This window comes from Perna viridis, chromosome 8, assembly GCF_037379345.1.
Source record: "Perna viridis isolate PV_CMFRI_1.1 ecotype Kerala chromosome 8, ASM3737934v1, whole genome shotgun sequence".
Classification (NCBI taxonomy): domain Eukaryota; kingdom Metazoa; phylum Mollusca; class Bivalvia; order Mytilida; family Mytilidae; genus Perna; species Perna viridis.
This window is the reverse complement of record NC_142452.1, coordinates 11,156,481-11,175,788: the sequence shown is the minus strand read 5'-3', so window position 1 is coordinate 11,175,788 and position 19,308 is coordinate 11,156,481. Positions and strand designations below refer to the sequence as shown.

Genomic DNA, 19,308 nt, shown 5'->3' with positions numbered 1-19,308 from the left:
CTGGTGCCTTTTTCATTTTCATTTTTCTGATGGCTGCCTTCATCTCAAACATGGTGATATATCTCTGCGTAAGTTCATGTGTTGGCACATTTGATCTTTCTCTTAATTCAGTTCTTACTTCTTTTTTCCGTGATGGTGGTATATCAGTGTTGCTTTCTTTCTCATATCCTTTAGCAAATTCATTTGCTGCCGCTTTCCTTGTTTCTCCTTTAACTTCTAGCGTGATCTTTTCACCTTTGCTTCCCTCATCATTCAGTGCTTTTGTCAAGTTCCGAAGCTTTTTTGTATATTTTTCCATATCCATAGATGATGTTTTCTCTCTCTACCCTTTCCTTTGGCATTCAATCTTTGTTCTTAGATGTTTGGCCTTGCACTTTTGGAGTTTGATGTTATTTTCCTGACAGGAATTTTGTTCAACATCATCCCTTGCCCTTGTGAGTGCCTCGTGTGTTGCCTGTATCTCACTGGACCAGTATGGCTTGTAGTCCTTTCTTACACCTCTTGGTATACTTTTCTTTGCTGCCTTTAATACAACAGTGTTGAATGCTTTTACCACATTGTTAATATTCTTTCCCTCTATTGCTATGTCCCTTGTAAGTTCATCTGTTCTAGCATGAAACATACTCCAATTTGCCGTCTTGTAATTCCATCTTGGTAGCTGAGCATACTCAGATGTTGTTATTTCTGCAATGGATATCATGACAGGTTGATGATCACTGCCTCCTAGCTGGTCACATCCTTTTTACTGACTTTTTGGTGTATATCGTCAGTACAGAAAGCTAGATCTGGTGTGATGGTGGTATGCCATCGACGAGAATAAAAAGTAGGCGTGTCAGTGATGTCGTTGACAAGGATAAGGTGGTTTTCATCCTGCCAGTCTTCTACGGTCTCCCCTCTTTTGTCCATGGTATTATATACCCAAATTGTGATTGGCTGTTGAAATTTCCTACTATGAGGAATGAACTGTCTGGTATTTGTATGGTGTCTAGTGACAGTTTATTATCATTGGGACAGTAGAAGTTAATGATGTTATACAAGCTTTTCCCAATAGTTGCTTTGATTTCAATGTATTCTGCTTCCTCCATAAACTTTTTTGTCTCTAAGGCATTAATGTTGTTTCTTACAAGAGTCATTACACCACCTTTCTTTCTTTCCTTTCTATCACTCCTGAAGACTTGGTATCCTCTGATCTTAAAAGGTTTGTCCTCTTGCAGATGTGTTTCTTCAATACAGCAGATGTTCACATTGTTTTCATAAAGAAAGTGTTGAAGTTCTTCTCTCTTGTTTGATACCCCTTCTTCATTCCACTGCATGATGTTAATATGTGGTTGCTCATTTCTTTTTGGTTTGACCTTTCTATGGTCAGTAGCGCTCCTTGTTTGACGAAACTAAAGTACCTCCAGTAGCATTGGTTGGGCAGAAAGCTCGGCACTGCACCTGCCTGATGGGTCCTCACAGGGCAAGCACCAAATCGTTTGTTCGTGGTTTCAAGTGTCATTTTGGCTGTTTGCGTGTGGTGTTGTGGTCTGTTCGAGTGCACTGTATTGCCCAACACCTCCGTCTTCAGCACTCTAGGTTTTCTGACGAGGTTACCTCACCCTTAGCTTCTGAACAAAAGTTCTGATCCTGGAAGTACAGGACAGAAGTTACAGATTCCTGGTTCTGGATTTTCCTCGAGGTTGTGTCCTGAAGCCTTTCCCTGTCGAAGGGTGTAGCCGCAAGGCAGCTGAGGTTTTAGATCAGAGTTTTCCTTCTCCTAGATGGGCTACCCTCCAAGGTTTACGAGCCCCATCTACCCGAGGCTATCTGGTTTTAAGGCGCCAGTGACTCGCCTTCGCCCCTTCTCCAGTCAGTTGAAACGGCCAGACCAGATCCACCAATTGGTAAACCTGTCGTGAAGGTAGGAGTTGGACTTAAGTTATCACAAGCAGTTTGAGATGCACGCCGAAGGGAGCATTTAAAATTATATTGAGAGCCCATTCCCAACACCACCCCTTGGCTTTGACAACCTTCCTCGACCTATACTACTGGTATTTATCTATTGTTATAAAAGATTAAAACGGGGTAGGCATATCTATTACTTTAATGGAAGGTGAAGGAGTACAGTTATATTCAATGACATTATTTAAATTTCTTTGTCATTATTTCTATGTATGTGATTGCAGGTACAGTGTGAATACTTATCTCAAGATACAATGGAGAAATGGATTATATGTAAGTTACTTTCTTGTTTTTTCTTTCATCTCTTGATTCCTTGTTTGGCTCCCTATTTCAATAGTTTTGGTTTTGATTACTTCTTGTTTTTTTATTTAGATCTTTTAGATATGTTTTGTTCTAATGCTGCTGATGAAAGGTTACTCCTTGAAATTCACAGATTGAATGTTGGGATTTTTAATCGCTGAAAATACATGGCCACCATTACTAAAAATAGAACATAGGGGTCAGAAGGCAGTATTTGCAGATAACTCAAAAACTGTGGCCTTTAGCAAAATTATTATAGCGTAATATTGTTCAGCATCATGAGTCCGACCAATACCTAAATTTTCAAAATGAATCGTGTACTGATGCAGGAGTTACAGCTCCTGAAACGATTCTTAAAATTTTTTTTCCACTTGTATGACTTGGAAAATCTTCTTCTTTAAAACAATTTATGATCATTTAATGAAAATAAGCATATTGGTTCTTTATTGTATTGTGCTCAAAATGACTTTTGTGATTTTTAATCCATGAATGCCTATACTTAAATCAGAACATAGGGATTGGAATACAATTTTTTGAAAATAATAAAAAAACTGTTGCCTTTAGTTAAATTCTGGTTCATGTGATAAAAATGCTATTAAAAGCATTTCTTGCATTTGACAATTTAGTTGATTTTAACTTAGGTTGTCTCATTCCTCAAGTTTTTCAAATAAGCAAATGGTTAACCAGGTGAGCGATTCAGGCTCTCTTAAGGCTCTAGTTCAAGAAAGCTGAACACCCGCCCATATACAAAGATTTAAAATGCCTTCCTCCTGTTCCTCATATGTTTTAATGAAACAGCCCATGTATTGTTTCTGTTTTAGTTGGGTTAATGTTGTGTTACCAGTATTTACAAGAAGCCAGAGCCTGGGATCTGTGGAAACAAGTGTTACAATCTGGATATATTGTACAACTGTGCAGGGATGAAGTTTTACACATACACAGCTACATTGCTTCATTCTTTGAGACCATTAAAGGGTGAGAAGTTTTATAAATAGAAAACTTGTGTTTGTTTGTTTTCAATGTTTTCACAAGTAATTTAAAAAAAAAAATTCATATGCTTTCCATACATCTGAAAGCATATGTTTGAGGCTTGTAGAAGCAGGATCAGCAGCTTTCTGCAAAGAAAGTTTCTTTATTTCAGGAATTTTTGTTAAAAAACTGACTGTTTCTAACCTTGGCAGGGGTTTACAGGAACACTCATTAGTAACAATACTGTATAAAGACTTTTGCTTATAATAAAATTTTCCACTTGGGTTGAGCTGTACTTAAATCGCATGCTTTGTATTTTTTCAACATAGCCACAACATGAAGAAGAAAATTGATGATGTCAGAGATTACCAACGCAGTGCATTAGAAACATCGTAAGTTAAAGAGAAGTAAACTTAATGTTAGATAAGCCAAAGCACAGTTTCAATTTTTACATGTTTATACGTAACATCATTTAAACCTCTTTGATTTTGATGTTTGACTTGACTATTTTAAATTTAATTACAGACACTAATTTTTAACTATTTGGATATTGAAAATATCTGGTCTGCTTGTCAAGTTGTTTAACATGATTTTTCAGCATTAACCTTGTCAAATGAAATTGTTCTATATTTATTTGTTTATCCTATATTCTTGTATATATAGTTTCTATTTGCAGACCAGGAATACACAAAGAGAGGAGAAAGTTCCTAAGATCAGCTTTGAAGGAACTGACTTTGATTTACTCAGATCAGCCTGGTCTTTTAGGACCTAAGGTAAAGTTGTATTCTGAATTATTTATTTATAATTCATATCTAAGTAGCATATTCGTTTTTCTTTCATTATGATTGTTTGTTCACCTTTTATGACCTCAGTGATGGGTTTTTACAACAGTGTAAATTCCACGTACATATTATAAACAGCATGTCTACCATCGCTTTTTCACACAAGGTAAAGCTGTTAAGAGGCTTAAAATTGTATTATCTGCTTTATTCCATTCATTTTCAGCATTGTATATTCTAAACAAAAATTTTGAAAGAATACAGTTATCACTAGCCTGTAAATACTTTGAATATTGAGATTAACAATCATGTCATGTTGTCGGTGGAATACCCCCATTTGCAATGTGGATTTCAGCAGTTCATTTCACAAAATGAGAGCCTACAAGAAAAAAAAAACTATTAATATGTATTAGATAGTTAGGGATTGGAATTGTAAGGATTAAACATTGCTTTTCCAGAATTTATGGATGTGTCAAATCGGACCATTCCCTTACAAACCTGACATGAAAGTCATTTGGGCTTTTAGTTGTTTTCTGAGTAAATGGTCCAATCCGATTTACACATTGATAAATTCTGGAAAAACAGTATTTAATCCTATAGTATTTTTGCACCATATGATATTTTTATTGTTGTAAAAACAGAGCCATATAATATTATCATTTCTTTATAATTCAGTCATTTTATATATTTTTAAGATGACAAGATAATTATGAATATTACACTATGGATGATGTCATACAAATAAATTATATCTGGAATTCTCTGTCTTTATTAGTTCTTGTTTGACTGTGTCACATTTTCTAGAAAATCTGAAATGGTTGAAAGCAAAATTGTGACATTTCTGACATTTTTTCCCCATAATAATTGGTGACAGCTGTTTGCCCAAAACTTAAATTTTCTTTAAACAGTGGTAATATATAAAAATTGTTTCATCTTCACTTGGTGTTGATGTTATCTATGTGTTGTTGTTAACAATTTTTCAAAATTCTTCTTCTCTGCCACTACTTGACCAGTTAGAACTAAACTTGCTGTAAACGTTCCTTAGGGTGTTCTGTGTAGAACTGATGTGAGGATTATTGATCTGCAAGAAAACATGGCTGTTTTTACCAAAAATAGAACTTAGGGTCAGACAGTTTTTCGCATATATTTCCAAAATCATTAATTTAGCCAAATTATAATTTGGGTAAAGTATTAAGCATTAGGAGATGTATCAGTGTTCAAATTTTTATGTAAATCTAGCTATGTTGGAGTTATTGCCATTTTCAACTTTTCAACGCTATTTTTAATGTTATTACTTTAAAAAGTTTTCTTGTCTGACACTATCAGACCAATTTTAACCAAACTTGCTCTGAATGTTTCATGTTTTTTAAGGTGTTCTGCATAGAACTTATTTGTAGATTTTTTATTCATCGAAAAACATGGTCGCCTTTGCTAAAAATAGGACTTAAGGGTCAGACAGAAGTTTTTCACAAATATCTCCAAACGTTATGAGATTGATCTGTGGTCATATTTGGTGTTAATCTGTTTAGCCATGTTGGAGTTGTTGCCTTTTTTCAATGCTTTCTATTTTTAATGTTATTACTTTGAAAAAAATTCTGCTCAGAAACTATTGGACAGAATTTAATGAATATTGATATTATTGCTCCTTAGGTATAAGTGTTAGGAATTTTTATTCAAGAAAAAACTTGGATACTTTTATGTAAATAGAAAGTTGCTTATTGTGAGCAAAGTGAGCAATTTAGGCTCTATAGAGCCTCTAGTTAGCAGGTACTGTTATGCACAGATTACTGATGCATAATGTATATTGTTTTAAGCTTCCTATAGAAATGTTGTATTGTTAGATGTGTTTTGGTACTCGTACATGTATGATATGTACTTCCTGTTTGCCAAAAAAACACAAACTTTCCTTATAGTGAGATGGAAAGCAGGGGTTATCACTAGTGAACCATTGCTAACAGATTTCTTTTTCATTAAAATGGACAGTATAGTACTACCTCTTATTTATTCCTAATTTCAGATGAGTAATTTCATTTAGAAATCAGTTTTAAGCATACCTTTTGTTTTACATCTAGTTTGATGTTAAAGAAATTCAGTCTATTCCAAGTTATGGAAATACCATAGCATGAAATTAAGTCATATTTTCCTGTATCATGAACAGCAGGATTTATTGTCATATGTAATTTCTGAAAAGTTGTCCTTTCTTTTACAGTCTCTGTATGTATGGCAGGCTTTATCTGTTACGAGAGATGAGATTCATTGGTTGTTACGACACTTTGATAACCCACCTGGAAAGCGACACAACATCAGACTTTCACAAGAGGACTTTGTTGACAGGTATGTTAATGGGTCACACAGGTGACAGGACTTTGTTGACAGGTATATCAATGGGTTAGATAGTTGGTAGGACTTTGTTGACAGGTATGTCAATGGTCAGATGGGTGAGAGGACTTTGTTGACAGGTATGTCAATGGGTCAGATGGGTGAGAGGACTTTGTTGACAGGTATGTTAATGGGTCAGACAGGTAATAGGACTTCATTGGCAGGTATGTCAGTGGGTCAGACAGGTGACAGAATTTGTTGACAGGTATGTCATTGGGTCAGACAAGTTACAGGATTTTGTTGGCAGGTATGTCTATGGGTCAGACAGGTGATAGGACTGTTGACAGGTATGTCAGTGGGTCAGACAGGTGACAGGACTTTGTTGACAGGTATGTCAATGGTTTAGACAGGTGACAGGACTTTGTTGACAGGTATGTCAATGGGTCAGACAGGTGACAGGACTTTGTTGACAGGTATGTCAATGGGTTAGACAGGTGAGAGGACTTTGTTGACAAGTATGTTAATGGGTCAAACAGGTGAGACATTCTGAAGGACATTGGTTTATTTAAAAACTTTTCTCTGGTGTTTTCATGTTAATGTCATTACATGCCTAAAATTTTATTGAAACCTACCAGAAAAATTGAGGTTCGTCTTTGCTCTTCTCATATTCTGAAAATGTTGTTTTATAGAATATATTTTCAAAAGGACTATTTGTTATTTGTTCAGTAATCTGCCAAATTTTCTAGTTCAGTATAATGCATTTTTTAAACTTATAGCATTTTTAGATTATCTTTTAGATATTAACTGGTAAATCAAATTATCTTAAAGATAACAGCCTTTTTTCAATGAATTTTTTAGTTTCTCTTGATTGACATGTTGATGGCTTGACATGTGATTGAAACATATCACTTAAGATTTACACAGTTCCTATTGTCAATTATAAGAGATATTTTTGAGGTTATCTTTTAATGTTTGTTTCATCAAAAAAGCTGATTTCAAACCTAAACATAGTCCTCTATAGAGAATCACTTGAGCATGTTATAATCTTTTACTACATAATGTCTATTAATACAGAGAAATCTGGATACAAGAATTACGGTTGTATTTCTGGAAATATTTGTCCATTGTAGTATTTTCCTGTTTAACATGTATCACAAATCTTTACATTTTAAATGAAATTCTCCCTATTTTGCAGACAATTACCTGAGTTACTGTTTTATATGGAGGAATTAAGAGGTAAGTTTGTCCAAAGTCATACATAATCTTTTGTTTTGTGCTTTTTCTTTAACTTTGAAAATTGATTTTAAGTAAATTATTCATGTAAATAAAATACTGAAAATCTTACTGTTGCTTTATGATTGTATTGATTGCTCAACCCATCCACCCCCTTCCTGTGATCACCCATCCCCTTCCTGTGATCACTCACCCCCTTCCTGTGATCACCCACCCCCTTCCTGTGATCACCCATTCACCCCTTCCTGTGATCACCCATCCACCCCCTTCCTGTGATCACCCATCCCCTTCCTGTGATCACTCACCCCCTTCCTGTGATCACCCACCCCCTTCCTGTGGTCACCCATCCACCCCTTCCTGTGATCACCCATCCACCCCCTTCCTGTGATCACCCAGTCACCCCTTCCTGTGATCACCCATTCACCCCTTCCTGTGATCACCCATCCACCCCCTTCCTGTGATCACCCATCCACCCCTTCCTGTGATCACCCATCCACCCCCTTCCTGTGATCACCCACCCCCTTCCTGTGATCACCCATCCACCCCTTCCTGTGATCACCCATCCACCCCCTTCCTGTGATCACCCATCCACCCCCTTCCTGTGGTCACCCATCCACCCTTTCCTGTGATCACCCATCCACCCCTTCCTGTGATCACCCATCCACCCCCTTCCTGTGATCACCCATTCACCCCCTTCCTGTGATCACCCATCCACCCCCTTCCTGTGATCACCCATTCACCCCCTTCCTGTGATCACCCATTCACCCCTTCCTGTGATCACCCACCCCCTTCCTGTGATCACCCAACCACCCCTTCCTGTGATTACCCATCTTTATATACAAATGCAGAGTAATCAGCATTAGTACAAAGATGTAACTCATTTGCAAATAATCAAAATCTAGACATTTTTCTAGACATCCCTTCTGTGTATGGAGTGTTCATATCACAACTCATACGTTGTGCCAGAGCTTGCCGAAACTACGCAGACTTTTTGTATCGCACTAGAACTCTAACAAATAGTCTTCTGGAACAGGGTTATGTTGCTACAAGATTGAGGTCATCACTACAGAAGTTTTATGGTCATCATCATGAACTCGTGGATCATTATGGTGTATCCATCAACACCATGAAAACTGATTTATTCAACGGGTCATAGTTTTCCTTTCATCGTTTGTCTACTCCGGACTTGACTTTTTATGAGCAACTCGGCAGGTGTTTCTAGAAAAGCAGAGGACGCTTACCCTACCGGTGCACCTGGTCCATGCTCCCAGTTTTTAGTGGAGTCTGAGTTGCTCATTTACTTTTGTTACTTTGTATGTATGCTTTTAGTTACTTTATGTTCTTTGTGTGTATGTCTGTTTTCCATGTCTGGTCTTTGTCCCTGGATTACATTCTTTTGATTACCGCTATAATATTGGTTCCCTTGATTACTCTTTCAAACTTATCAGTATGGCAAGGCTTATTAATCAATCTGTTATGTTTAAAAATAAATATAATGTCAAGACCCACTTTAAAACTCAATGTCAGATTATATATGTTAACTTGTTTTCATAGATTTTAGTCCGTTATTAGTAACAGTACTATAAATATACATAGTACATAAGTATACATACTTGTAGGTCTAGTGAAGAAATACAACCAGGTTTTACAGAGATACTATGTGCAATATTTGTCTGGGTATGACTCTGTTATGCTGAATCAACTTATACAGGTGTGTGAAAAATCTTTTTTCATATATTTAATTTTAGTGAAATATTTTGGTACATCTTTCCATTTATTTCTCCCTATGTAGATTTATCATTTTCACCTCATGACTTTAGTTTGACATGATGGAATTTGAATAAAACTTTTACAAAACATGTAAAAACTTTTACACTTAAGCACATGACCAATTGAAAATTAAGTTTAATAGGTTGTAAGTCAGTTCATTCACCAAAATTAGATTTTTATTCACAAAAAAAAATGTATTCTGAAGCATAGCATAATTTACTTAAATGGATTTTATATATTGATTCTTATCAAGGTCAAGGTAACCATTTCTTATATACATATTTTTGGAAGGTAATGATCTTGATCACTGCTTCTGTTTATAACTTTAATACAATATTAGTGTTACGGTTGTTGTCACCAGTTACTGTGTAGGTTATTTCCTTAATCTGTACTCCTTAATCTTCTAAAATCAACTTTCATCATTTTGATGCCAGATTAATTCATTGAAATATTGTTTTCTATATTTCTAGAATTTAGCAGTGTGTCCTGAGGACGAGTCTATAATACTGTCTTCATTGTATAATACCATAGCATCTTTAACTGTCAAACAAGGTATGGTAAAATATGATTTATCTGTGTTGAAGTTCTAATTTGTGTATAATCTGGATTTTATTGATGGTAAACAAATTTCAGTTGTGAATTAAAAAAAAAACTGATGAAAACAGAATAAAAATTGTAACAAAAAAAAATAAAAAAATAAAAACAACAAAAAATTAAATATGCAGTTTTAAGGCTCAGATATTACTTTATGGTTTGTGTAATCATCATAGTAATGAATAAAGTATTGATATCAGGTCAGTCCACCTTCTTCATCAAAGGATCCCATTATTAATGATCACATGGCATGGTACTGCACATTATCATGCAATCAATATATTATTTTAGTATTATCAACTCTATCGTCTATTTTAGTTGAAGAGAATTCTTTATTTGACTTCAGAGGAGTGAGGTTGGACTGGTTCAGGCTACAGGTAATATGATATTTTTTTTACTTTAAGAGTTTTGTTCTCCATGGAGTTTATGTAGTGTTTTGTGACAACCATACAACTTAATTTAGTAGTATTGTTCTTTATGGGGTTCAAATATAAATATAGCCGAATAACAAAAAATAGAAGATTTTGTTCGAAGTAAATTTAAGTTTGATGTCAAAAAAACAATGGTGACACAACATCCTTGGATATTGAGCTCTACTACTTAACTGGGACATTTTTTCTACACTTTTATTGAGCTAGTACGGTGATTTTAAAATGTCTGTATGACAAATAATTTGATTTTTTTTCAATGAAATTTAAATATTTGTTTTGATTGGATATGTCTATAAACTCAATACATTTTCTAGTGCTTTCAAAGAAATTAATTTTGTATGCAGTCTAAAGCTAAAAAGAAAAAGATAGTGGATTCATATTGACTCTAATTAATTACCATTACCCATCAAATAGCTCAGTAAGCTAAGGTTTATCATACTTTTGTAGGCTTATACCAGTGTAGGCAAAGCTGCTTTGATCCTGAAAGACCACATAGATCTAGCCAAACACATGAATACTATCTGTTTCCATACAAAGATGGTGGATTATTTAGATCAGATGATGGTAGAAACTTCAGATCTGTCAATTTACTGGTGGGTTCATTGTAAAATCTGCTAAAAATAAAATGGTCAAGATCGAAAGATATACAATTAGTTATTGGGAGTGGAAGGGTGATAATGATCTGGAAGTACACTGTGTAAAACTGATACTGAATGTTATATTTATGGTTACAGTGAATGATATTGAATGTTTGATGATAAGATTACTTAGAAAATTCTCTCACATATTTTATAAAAATAATAATGGACATCGTGCAGAAAAATAACATCTAATATACCATTTCTTTTTGTAAGTATAAACTGATTTCATTATCCTATATATTATAACTTCTAATTTAGCTAACAGGATACTGAACTTTAACATGACCCAAACATCTACTGAATTTTGAATTAAAACAAATAAGAAATCATTTTAGTTTTGAAATTTCTATTTCAATAAAATGTTCTGTCATTTTGATATTTTTTTTCTTCCAGTTTTTACACACAGATCTATGAGCACCAGTTTAAGCAGTGTATGGAGTTTCCAGCTCAACATAGATACAGTATAGTCTTCCCTATGATCTGTGCACACTTCATGAATGCTACACATGAACTTTGTCCAGAAGAGGTTAGTAGATTCTATTATAAGGTAGTTATTTAACCACCTCAGGATTCAATAACACTCTGAAAAAAATGATGTAATTTTTTTATAGGTTTTTACTTTGTTTTATAATACTTTAGTTCTTAAAGGTATTATAAAGTGCTTTTAACCAGGAAAATTCTGTATCATCTTTTTCTTTTGCTGTTTTACAGTTTACTTTCTAACATGTTCCAGTTTGTAGTGATTCATCATCTCTTATTAAAATTAGTATTTGCAACAGTTTTATTATTTTACTTAGGGAAATAAAACTCCTGAAATAATATTTCCAAGTTAACATTATCATACTCACAAAATATTAAAGTTTATGTGAAAGCCAAGAATCATCATTAAATGGAAATTTCTGACTTAATAAGTGAATAACACTGGAGAAACTTTTAGAAAATGAAGAGATGCAATGTGCTGTAATTTGTTTTGACCTGTTCTGTTTTCTTACTTGAAAAGTATATGAACAAAAATTTCTTCTTATGCAAATAAAGAAATTTGTGAAAGAAAACCCAAGGAAATGGATAATTTTGTAGTATAAGTTAAAACAGTAAACATCAACGGTTTTATTTGACATGTTTTCCAGAGGCACTCTATAGGTACAACAAGTGTACAGTATACCCACTGGTTCCTGAAGGAGATGTCAGACGAGGTCAACCAGGTCATCACTGCTATCTGTGAAGAGCAATGTATGCTCAGTGATAAAGTGAGTGGTAAACCAGATTTCTCATAATTAAAAGGTCAAACTCTCCTAAGTGTCGGTAAAGTGGTTCATGGTGTAGAAAAACCCACCAAAAAACAATGCTTTTTCAATCTACATACGCTATACATTCTCATCGATAATTGTATCTGCATTTAGATCTACACTTTAATCATACATTCATCTCCCATTCATCAACCAAATGAAACCAAATCAAGAACGATAACTCTTGCAAAGTATCAATTTCATGTACAATCTATATAATTTTTTTCTCAGAAGTGCAACAACCAAATGAAATACTAAGACTGATTATAAGATCAGAAATTGTTTTTGACCAAAAAATAAAACTGAATTCATAGGGTTTTTGACATGCATGAATCACCTTCTGTCTGATTTTTTTACAAAGACTGCTACATTATAAGTATTTCTTCTTGAGATGATAAGTGATTGAAAGTATATTTTTTATTACTTTTACACATGAAAATTTGAAAGTGTTCTTTGTCCTGTATACATCATTTCTGTCGAACATACTCCAGTATGTGTTGTTTTATCCAAGGCAAGAAATATTTCCCTTTGCTTATTACTATGATGATATCAATAAATATGATTAATGCTGAATAGAATTCAATGCTTAATATACTTTTCAGTTGTTACCTAAACATAGTGCTGATGTAATCATCCAGACAGCTCAGAAGAAAAGACCTCAGGACAAGAAGAAAAAGCCTGTGGCTGAACCTCAGAAACCTGGAGAGGAAAGTGCAAGGAAGAATAGAGAAAACTTTACAAGGTATAAATCCTGTGTTGTGCGCAGACTCTAAGAGTAGAGCTATATTGCAATCACCTTGTCAGTCTGTCTGTTACTGTGAAGGTTTGACAGGATCAAATGCATTGATATTTGGTTTATGGCTTGTAGTTGTAATGTATTCATTTTTTCCCGCACATTATCTTCCTGTTTACTGCTCCTTTAAAAAATTATTAGGTTTGCAGTAAAAAAGTTATTACTTCAAGTTTTTCAGTTTATCTCGACCCAAAAGTCTAATAGGATAATTAAATGGAAAAAGTGAATAACCCAAATATTGTTATGAGTGCCAAAGAACGCATAGATTTAGTGTTTGGAACTTGTTCCACTGAAATTGTCAAGCGTTCGTGGCACGAGTGATCATATTTTGGTTATTCACGATAACCAATTGATTATTCTATATATTATATGGATTTCTTCATAATTCATTGATGTTTTCAACATGAATTTTAAATTCTATGGTTGGTGGATTGATATCAAAGTTGTGATGTTTTGGTGGGAGAGAGTGCGAGAGTGAAATTAACGAATTTTTTTCACAGTGTGAATTATCAATATTTAGTACAGTGGGAACATTCAATTAAACACTGCTATCTACATAATAAATATATTTATCATATGACATAACTTTGCTGACTTGAATTATGCTTTTCCTTTCTAGGTAACAGAATTTTTTTCTCTTCACTGCATTATTTTTTCCATGTTGATTGTAGTAGGGGTATGCTTAGCATGACAGTATAAGCCAAATCTTGGTATCTTTTGAAATGGTTAGTTTGCTTATCTTTAAACATGTAACATGTCAGAGCAGAAAAGCTTTAACAAAGTAATATTTATAATATTTTGACCCTTCAAGATGTTGTCATTACATGTATGAAATACTTTAAAGTTCTTACTTGATTTCAGGATGGATAAGTTACACATGGCCCTGACAGAGTTATGTTATGCCATTAATTACTGTAATGTCATACAGGTCTGGGAACATGGGTTTGTTCCCAGGGAATTCTTCCTACAGCATCTAGAAACTAGGTTTAACAAGTAAGTAGGTAATTAAGTATGGTTCTGCCTAAAACCCGACAGGGAGTGATTAATAGTATCTCAAGATAATAAATGACATTTGTTAGGCGATAAAAACAACCCTTCCTATGTTCATTTCCTTGGATCTGCTATATATCATGATATTTTTTTGACTGGTTATATTGTAAAAATTCTGACTGGAAAATTTCCCATACTTTTTATTAGTAGAATGCACCCAATTTTAAGTGTTAATATCTCAAGTGGACAACTTTCATCTGCACTTTTATTTTCAAATACTGCTTCTATGAGGCTTGAAGGATTTCCAAAGAAAAAATATTTGGGATTATGAAATGCATAAGTCACTAATCATAAGCTTCTGCCTAGTTTGAGGAGGAGCTGTACTTTATGTCAACATGGAACTAGTGTTTCATTCACTTTGTTAAAGTGGAAAATTGTACATTTTTGAAACTGAGAAAAGACATTGTTCTGTTTCCTAGATATAAGTACAAATAAGATATAATGTATACTGAAGGCTCTTTGAAGAAGATATTTATTGATTCTCAGTCTTAATACAAAAAGGCATATCAATAATTTAACTTTTTATGTTCGAAATAGTCCATGAGATAGCCAACTTTCAAGTTTCGCTTGTTTGTACCTGTTCTTTAGTTTTCATTGATATATTTATCTTATTAAAGAGCATTGGTTGGTATGATGATGTATAACCCTGAAACATCAGAGATAGCTAAACCATCAGAGTTACTGAACAGTGTCAGAGCTGTAATGAATGTTCTGCAAAGTCTGGAAAACTATGGTAGGTTTAATTAATCTGATACTAGGACAATAATTTATCATTTATTGGAAATGAGTTCTGACAATAATTTCTTTTAAATATCTGACAATGACTTCGTAAAAACAGTAATGAAAGTAAAAGGAAATAGATTTACCATGAAATTATGAATGTTTTCTAATTTTGTGATAATTTGACATAAATTATATACTGTGGAATTAGATACTAGAAAAATACTTATGAAATGGATAATTTAATGCTAATAACTGATATAGATTTGGATGAAATGAAATGAAATGGTTTAATTATTTACAGTCAATATAGACATAGCTAGAGTGTTTAACAGTGTACTGCCTCAACAGACACAGCATATAGACAGCTTTACTGGGGAAAAAACCATTACAGCTAATTATACAAACTGGTAGGTCCAATCCCATAAACAGTAATTATTGTGTGTTAGTGAAGATGGTCGACAAAGGAAGATGTTAATTATTAGAATGCTTGACAGAGCTATCAAATTCATGCGTAGGACATCACATTTTGATCACAGTATCATATTGAAATATTCATGTAACTTAAATGCTATTTGTCAATTTCTAACTTAATTGACAAAATATCTTACTATCTAACATGCACATCAAACAAGCATTTACATCTTCTCAGGAATTTAAATAGTGAGTGTCACTGACAGTTGTTGGGTTAAATTTTGTTTGACTGTTAACTTTTTTTTTTCATTTTACTGACTTAAGTGACATGTATCTGACTTCACAGGTATTTAGAAGTATTATTAAGGAAAGTAACAGTTAATGCTGGTACCAGCCCAGTTGTCTTCTCACCAAATCACAAGGCATTTGTCAGTTTGCCAGGAGAGGGGAACCAGTTTTTTGCTGCTGAAGAATATGCAGATTTAACAGAATTAAGAGCCTTAGCAGAATTGATTGGTCCATTTGGAATGAGATATATGGGAGAAAGGCTGATGAGTCATGTGGCTAGTCAGGTTGATGAACTGAAGGTACAATTGGAAAATGAAATATGGGTACTTTTAGAAGGTGCCTACTTAGTAATGTAGAATGCTACATTGTATACTTAAGCATGATGATGACATTTAAATAACAATAAATTAATTGAACAAAATCTCTTCCACATTGGGACAAAAAAATTATCACTACCTAGGATGTATTACAAAGACTTTGTTTCTTCCTTACTCTGACCTTTTGAATGTGTTGGATCCTTCTTTGGTCCAGGGTTTTTGAGAGTGTTTACTTTCCAACTGGTGTCTCTGTCTGATAGCCAGCAAAGATGTTAAGGACCAGGGTCCAAATTCATAAAACATCTTAAATTGAATGTTCCTCAAATCCTTTCTCAACTCAAATTTGAACCAATCAGATCACCTGAAATTGCAGGTTTGAGGAAAAACACATGATTTAAGGAAATTCTCAACTTGAGATTTTTGTATGAAACCCAGGCTAGATGTGATCACATGTATAAGTTGAGGTAATTCAATTATTTTTCCTTTGTAACAGAAACTTGTAGTCAGCAATAAGGAGGTATTACAGAAACTTAGAACAAACTATGATAAACCTGAAGTCATGAGAGATTTATACAGACAGTTAACACGTAAGTCTAAACCATTAACAAAAGACACAATGATGAAGCAGTGCATTAACAGCTGTGTAAAAAGTGCAATTTATGTGAAGTTATTATCTTACTATGACAGTTGTGAAATAATATAGTTTTTTTTCACCATATTTAAAAACTTTTGTTCTCCAATGGTTAACTTCCTTTAATGTCTAAAAACAGCTGTAAGCATTGTGGAAGCCTCCAATGTATTGTTAGATGATTTCTTGATAGGTTATTTTTAAAATTCCTTATAGGATAGGTTTGGATGTTAAAATTGGTCGTAATGATAATATATTCTTTAGAAGTTTATTTCATGAGATCCAGTGTGTAATTTCTTAGAAATATGTATTCATTTACATGAATTGTGAATCTATATATTTCAATATTACCAACACTGAATCATTCATAGTAGTATGTACAAGTATTTAGATTAGTGTCTATAGCTACAGCAATAATTGATAATTAGATGTTTATAATGGACCATGTATATAATTAGACATTATGACAGGAAATTGTTTTCTAAACTTATTGTATCAATGTTTGCAAACTTTAATTGAAAATGAAATCACTGAACAAGTTTTGATGTATTTTTTGCAATTTGATAGAGCTCTATCCAAAGTTGTAGAACATTTCTAGAACTTTTTCTGATACTTTCATTGTTTATTTCAGCACATTTAGTAGCTTCTGTGTAGCACTTAGTAAATCATTTTTGTGCCACTGCAAAATATTGGCAGTTAAATAATGGTATTACATTGTCAGTGTCCATTTGTTTTTGTGCAAGAACTTGAATATAAATTTGATGATCCAAGATTCCACACCACAAAAAAGGATGTTGGTTTTTATTTTTGTGGTTATGGCCATAACTGTTTACAAATCAGGGGTTGAAAGGGGACAATTGTTTGGCTTCAGGGCAAGAACTTGAGAAAAGTGTATGAATTACTACGAAATTATATTACAATAGTTTCAGACCCCAGACAGAAGGTATTTATTTGAGTTATGGCCCTTACCAATCAGGAATTAGGGGCCAAGAAGAGGTAAACTAGCATTTTCTCAAACTTAGCAATTATTTCTTTTTTCACGTCTTATTTCATATTAAAAGAAATTATGAAGTTCTGTGACCAACTTTATTCTATTTTGAAAATTATGCTTGTAAAAACTTTTAATCACATCCAATTTACAGCTGTATCGAGTTGTAATGTAGTGTCTGTAGTAATCCAAACTCCTGTGTGGTTGTATCAAGTTGATCCATGCAAAGCAAAATAATACACCTCTTTTTTTATTCTATAATTGTTAATCATTGCAAAATACTTGCATTGTACCAGTTTTAATGATTCTCAGGTGGTATGATAATTGTCTACTGGATTAACCTAAATACTATAGGTTGTTTATAAATGTGCATATATTGGTCCTGGTAATCATCCAAACACTAACTCCTTAAGTTATCATTTAAATACAGATATGACTATGTGATCATCTGAACACAAACATGACTATGTAATTATTTTAATACAAACATAACTATGTTTAAGAATTGAATGTTTTATGTTTCATGAGACAGTAAAAGTGTTGACTGGAGCACATTTAAGGTGAAGCTTGGTTGGTCAGTACTTTTACATGTCCATGAAACATTCAATGTGTATAATTATATTTGAAATGTTTTCTTATTTCTATTTAATTTTTTGAGATACATATAGGAAATAGGCAATATACAGTTATCTATATAACTGGTCAACTTAAATGTGGGAGTTGCCTATATATATAGCTGGAAGGTGGTTTTCATCGACTCATGGAACATCACCCAAAAAGCCAGCTATCCAATGAGATTAGTGTATTTTAATAATGTGTGTAGTAAATGTAATTATAATAATTTGTCCATCAATTCCTAGGACCAAAACAGACATCAAGTAAGCTATAATTGTTGTTACTATTTTCTGTGCTTGTCACGGTTTTAATGGTCGTGTGATATAATCTCTGCACGATCAGTCTTACATTGCTAGGGAGCCACGTTTCTCAACTTTAAGTCAATAATATTGTCTGTCTAAATAAAATAATCTTTTTCTTGATTCTCTCTGTGAGCTTTAAAACATTTTTTTTCTAAATTACCCGTAAGTTTTGAGTTAAAAAACTATTTTGCCTGTTTATAATTTATTTAATGACATAAAATTGATATAAAAAAGATATTCGAGCTTCTATGCTATACTGTATAGAAATATTTTTCAGAGGTATTTTAAATATAAAGTGGAAAGTACACCAAACATGCTAATTTTTTAGGCATATTTCAGTTTTAGCGTTTATCCCATAACTTATTCCATTTTCACCATTTAAACACAATCTAAAACATCTGTGCTATCTGGTTTTTTTTCTTTCAAAGATTTTGATGTTTCACTTCCCTTATGATATATAACCTTCTTTTAACCATATTTGTTGTTCTCATGCATGGTCTATATACATGTAATTCAAAGTATTGCCACAGGCAGCTTTGGCAAACCAGGTAATCAGGGCCTAATAGTGCTTTTAGTTTCCAGAATTGGGAGTAGAGCCATGTTTCTGAATTATTATTTTCATTTTTATTCATCCATTATTACTGACATACTTTTGATATACCACTGTCCCTTAATCTTTCTGTCCTGAAACCCAGAAAAAGAAGGGTGTGATATTGTTTTACACAAGTTCCTATGGAAAAGCTGGTATTTCTTACAATGGTCAAGAAATTATGTCTTTTGCACAAATAAAGCACAGTGAAATGAGTAAAAAGACAAGAATTTCTCTACATTTGTCAAAAAATCTCAGAGTTTCCATAGGGATGAGTGGAAGCACCCATTTCTTCCATGAAATGCTGCATTTTATAGTCTTAATTAACTTATGGTGACGGA

The 19,308-nt window shown here is 33.4% G+C and overlaps 1 protein-coding gene across 25 annotated transcripts in view; it reads left to right on the top strand.

Moving 5' to 3' along the window:
* Positions 1-19,308, top strand: part of LOC148609314 (nck-associated protein 1-like) — a 50,575-nt gene that overhangs the window by 14,803 nt on the left and 16,464 nt on the right. For 16 of the 25 annotated variants that reach the window (XM_088541482.1, XM_088541481.1, XM_088541475.1 and 13 more), the window contains exons 8-26: positions 2,166-2,214; positions 3,063-3,216; positions 3,540-3,602; positions 3,887-3,983; positions 6,199-6,323; positions 7,504-7,544; positions 9,161-9,252; positions 9,782-9,863; positions 10,224-10,282; positions 10,784-10,929; positions 11,371-11,503; positions 12,105-12,224; positions 12,866-13,005; positions 13,918-14,049; positions 14,724-14,839; positions 15,131-15,236; positions 15,587-15,827; positions 16,339-16,432; positions 18,322-18,339. In XM_088541482.1, the coding sequence (XP_088397608.1) occupies positions 2,166-2,214; positions 3,063-3,216; positions 3,540-3,602; positions 3,887-3,983; positions 6,199-6,323; positions 7,504-7,544; positions 9,161-9,252; positions 9,782-9,863; positions 10,224-10,282; positions 10,784-10,929; positions 11,371-11,503; positions 12,105-12,224; positions 12,866-13,005; positions 13,918-14,049; positions 14,724-14,839; positions 15,131-15,236; positions 15,587-15,827; positions 16,339-16,432; positions 18,322-18,339 (2,008 nt within the window). The remainder of the gene's footprint in view (positions 1-2,165; positions 2,215-3,062; positions 3,217-3,539; positions 3,603-3,886; positions 3,984-6,198; positions 6,324-7,503; positions 7,545-9,160; positions 9,253-9,781; positions 9,864-10,223; positions 10,283-10,783; positions 10,930-11,370; positions 11,504-12,104; positions 12,225-12,865; positions 13,006-13,917; positions 14,050-14,723; positions 14,840-15,130; positions 15,237-15,586; positions 15,828-16,338; positions 16,433-18,321; positions 18,340-19,308) is intronic. The other 9 variants (XM_088541490.1, XM_088541489.1, XM_088541483.1 and 6 more) reach the window with 1 other exon arrangement.